This window comes from Saprolegnia parasitica (genome assembly GCF_000151545.1).
Source record: "Saprolegnia parasitica CBS 223.65 unplaced genomic scaffold supercont2.79, whole genome shotgun sequence".
NCBI classification, from domain to species: Eukaryota; Oomycota; class Saprolegniomycetes; order Saprolegniales; family Saprolegniaceae; genus Saprolegnia; species Saprolegnia parasitica.
Genome location: NW_012156473.1, coordinates 26,865 through 29,312, shown reverse-complemented (window position 1 = coordinate 29,312; position 2,448 = coordinate 26,865). Strand labels below are relative to the sequence as shown.

General features: G+C 57.1%; 3 protein-coding genes across 3 annotated transcripts; 2 read left to right on the top strand and 1 right to left on the bottom strand.

The window, feature by feature from the left end:
* Positions 1 to 61: 61 nt before the first annotated feature.
* On the top strand, positions 62 to 1,291 carry SPRG_11671 (hypothetical protein). The gene is made up of 7 exons (XM_012351346.1): positions 62 to 124; positions 185 to 283; positions 332 to 430; positions 473 to 571; positions 625 to 706; positions 762 to 847; positions 900 to 1,291. Exons 1-7 carry the CDS (start codon positions 80 to 82, stop codon positions 1,158 to 1,160), a joined length of 771 nt encoding a protein of 256 aa, XP_012206736.1. The 5' UTR covers positions 62 to 79; the 3' UTR covers positions 1,161 to 1,291.
* A 77-nt stretch (positions 1,292 to 1,368) lies between these two features.
* On the bottom strand, positions 1,369 to 1,818 carry SPRG_11670 (hypothetical protein; the record flags this gene model as incomplete). The annotated part of the gene is made up of 1 exon (XM_012351345.1): positions 1,369 to 1,818. The coding sequence occupies one exon, from the start codon at positions 1,816 to 1,818 to the stop codon at positions 1,369 to 1,371; it is 450 nt and encodes a 149-aa protein (XP_012206735.1).
* Positions 1,819 to 2,089: 271 nt separating this feature from the next.
* SPRG_11669 (hypothetical protein) lies at positions 2,090 to 2,425 on the top strand (the record flags this gene model as incomplete). The annotated part of the gene is made up of 2 exons (XM_012351344.1): positions 2,090 to 2,104; positions 2,186 to 2,425. The coding sequence occupies 2 exons, from the start codon at positions 2,090 to 2,092 to the stop codon at positions 2,423 to 2,425; spliced, it is 255 nt and encodes an 84-aa protein (XP_012206734.1).
* Positions 2,426 to 2,448: the final 23 nt, after the last annotated feature.

The following is a 2,448-nucleotide window of genomic DNA, read 5'->3' as shown; positions in this document are numbered from 1 at the left end:
GGATGGATCGCTCTGTCGGTAGCATCACTCGGTGGTGCACTACGCTGCCCACGGCGGGCACGTTGCCCTTCTCGCATGGATGGCCAAGAAGGACCCGTCCCTGCTCCGGCACTGTGACAAGCGCGTAGGAGCTTCTTGTCATCTCTCTCTGGTCGATGACACTGAGAATATCATGATGTCATAGGGCAATGGCATTGCGCACTACGCTGCGAGCAAAGGCTCGGCCGCCACGATGCAGTGGCTCGCAGATGCCCACGTGCATCTAAAAGCACGCAACGACAAGGTACCCATCAAGTCATTTCGCCAGCCAACAAGACGCGCTGCGTACTAGGGTCAGACGCTGGTGCACATTGCGGCGGCAGCCAACAACGTGACCATACTAGCGTGGTGTGACGGCAATGGCCTGGATATGAATGCTGTCGATCACCAGGTCCGTCCAGCACAGAAAGACCAGACACTCATTTGAACGTAGGGGCAAACGCCCGCGCATCTGGCCGCGCGCCGCTGCTATGTCCAGACTGTCATGTGGCTCGGCGACCACGGCTGCAACCTCTTTGCTCTGGATCGCGCGGTCCGTCAACTCTGATGTGTTTCAGTATAAAGTATACGCAACATGCGGGGTAGGGGTGTTCGGCCCTCGACGTTGCTCGACAAGGCAGCTTGGACCACGCCAACGAGCTGCACGCGTACTTGCGACGCATTCAAAGTCGGTTCTGTGGAATGTTTTACGAGCTGTGGATCCCATAGCATTTGAATGGTAGACTCGAACCAATTGTGGGTTGACGACGCCGACCACGAGCGTACAAAGAAGGCGGCGGTTCAAGCCCCGCCTGTCCCATCGGCCAAGGTACATTATTTCTCTTCCACGACTTCGCGTACTAGCCGTCGCCATGCCATAGAACGAGACGGGCCATAGCGCGGCGAAAGCGCTCCAGGCGCAGCTCACGAGCGCGCTGCTCGCACGCAACATTACGGACGCCGACTTTGCCTACACATACTTGGCAAGTCACTTTCCGGAGACGCTCAGCGGACTGTCCGAGCATTTGGATTTGGCGCCCGCTGAGCTCGCGACTACGTTGGCGTCCATCGCCAAGTGGAGCCTCTACCATCGTCCGCAAAACGAAAATGACGACGACGACAACCAAGCGACCCATGGATGAATCGTCAGGATCAACAGATACCAGCAACCTTTGTGATCTTTCAAATACTCTAGTGCCATCTTCTCAAGTGGACACCGTTGGTCAAATGAGGCATAACTGTATAGGTTGAAACACGAATCTGTCTTTTCGACTGACAATAAGTAGATTGTTGCCATTCGAGTTCTTATCGGCTTATAGTACGTAGTGTTACAGCGCAGGCTTGGGCTCCCTAGCGAAAGTACTGGTTCGAGCCGAGCCCGCCGTAGCTGGCTCCAGCGCCGTAGCCCTGACCTTCCCCATACGTGTTGCCGCCAGCGTACCCTTGTCCTTCGCCGTACGTGTTGCCACCGTACGTGTTGCCGATGCCGTAGCCACGGTTGTAGCGCTGGCCATAGTTGGCGCCGCCATTACCACCACGAAGCCCACCGTAGCCTGCGCCATAGCTGGCAGCACCGCCATAAGCGCGGCCGCCAAAACCACCGCCATACTTGGACGCGCCATAGCCCTGGCCGTACCCCTGGCCATACCCGCCACGCAAGCCGTAGCTGTTACCGTTGTAGTTGGTCTGGGCGTTGTATCCGTTGGCTTCCTGGCCGTACCCATCTTGAACGTCGGTTGACGCAGCAGTCATGGCGCTCAAGGCCATCGCGGCGACCATCGTTCGGAGGAGGCAGTTCATTGTTGTCTTGGGGGAGTCGGAGAGAGCAAACGGCAGAGTGAGGATATGGTGCAGACTCGTACCAAGATTAATTGAGGTGCATGGACACTGCGACAGAGAATGGGCGCTCAAGGACACGTTTATACTGGTAGGTTCCTCCTGGTGACGCAGCCCATAGGGGATTGTTCGCCTGCCCCATTTTGGATTCGCTTAAAAGTTGTTGCTTCATTGATATGATTGGATAGATCGCAACAATTCATTGATGCGTTTTGACAGACCGGCGGTCGCCGCCATGCCGCTCGGTGATGTACATTGACCGGCCGCTCTTGGTACTAAAGTTGGCGATGTAGCTGGTCTAGATTAAAGCAACATGCGAGCATCGAATGAGCGCAAGCGCAAGGCGCGCGCCGTGCAGAAGGCGAGCGCGACGCCCAAGGAGAAGGCAGCACGGGTCGGAAAGCAGCGCTTTAGCCAAGCCACTGTCCGCAGCGACAAGACGGCCACCAAGACGCTCAAAGAGGATACGGCTCGACTGGAAAGGCGACCAGAGCGTGGACGCGCCGTCGGATCGGATATGTGGCCGCAGCGCTTCTGGACGCGCAAGCGCTTGACGTCGCGGCGGTCATGATGCTAGACATATATCGCTCGCAA

Bases quoted from the DNA above. Each gene is read 5' to 3' on its own strand.
- SPRG_11671 (XM_012351346.1), top strand. From the start codon at position 80: ATGGCCAAGAAGGACCCGTCCCTGCTCCGGCACTGTGACAAGCGC. The intron at 284-331 runs GTACCCATCAAG...GCTGCGTACTAG, and splicing joins TAAAAGCACGCAACGACAAG to GGTCAGACGCTGGTGCACAT. The intron at 431-472 runs GTCCGTCCAGCA...ATTTGAACGTAG, and splicing joins TGAATGCTGTCGATCACCAG to GGGCAAACGCCCGCGCATCT.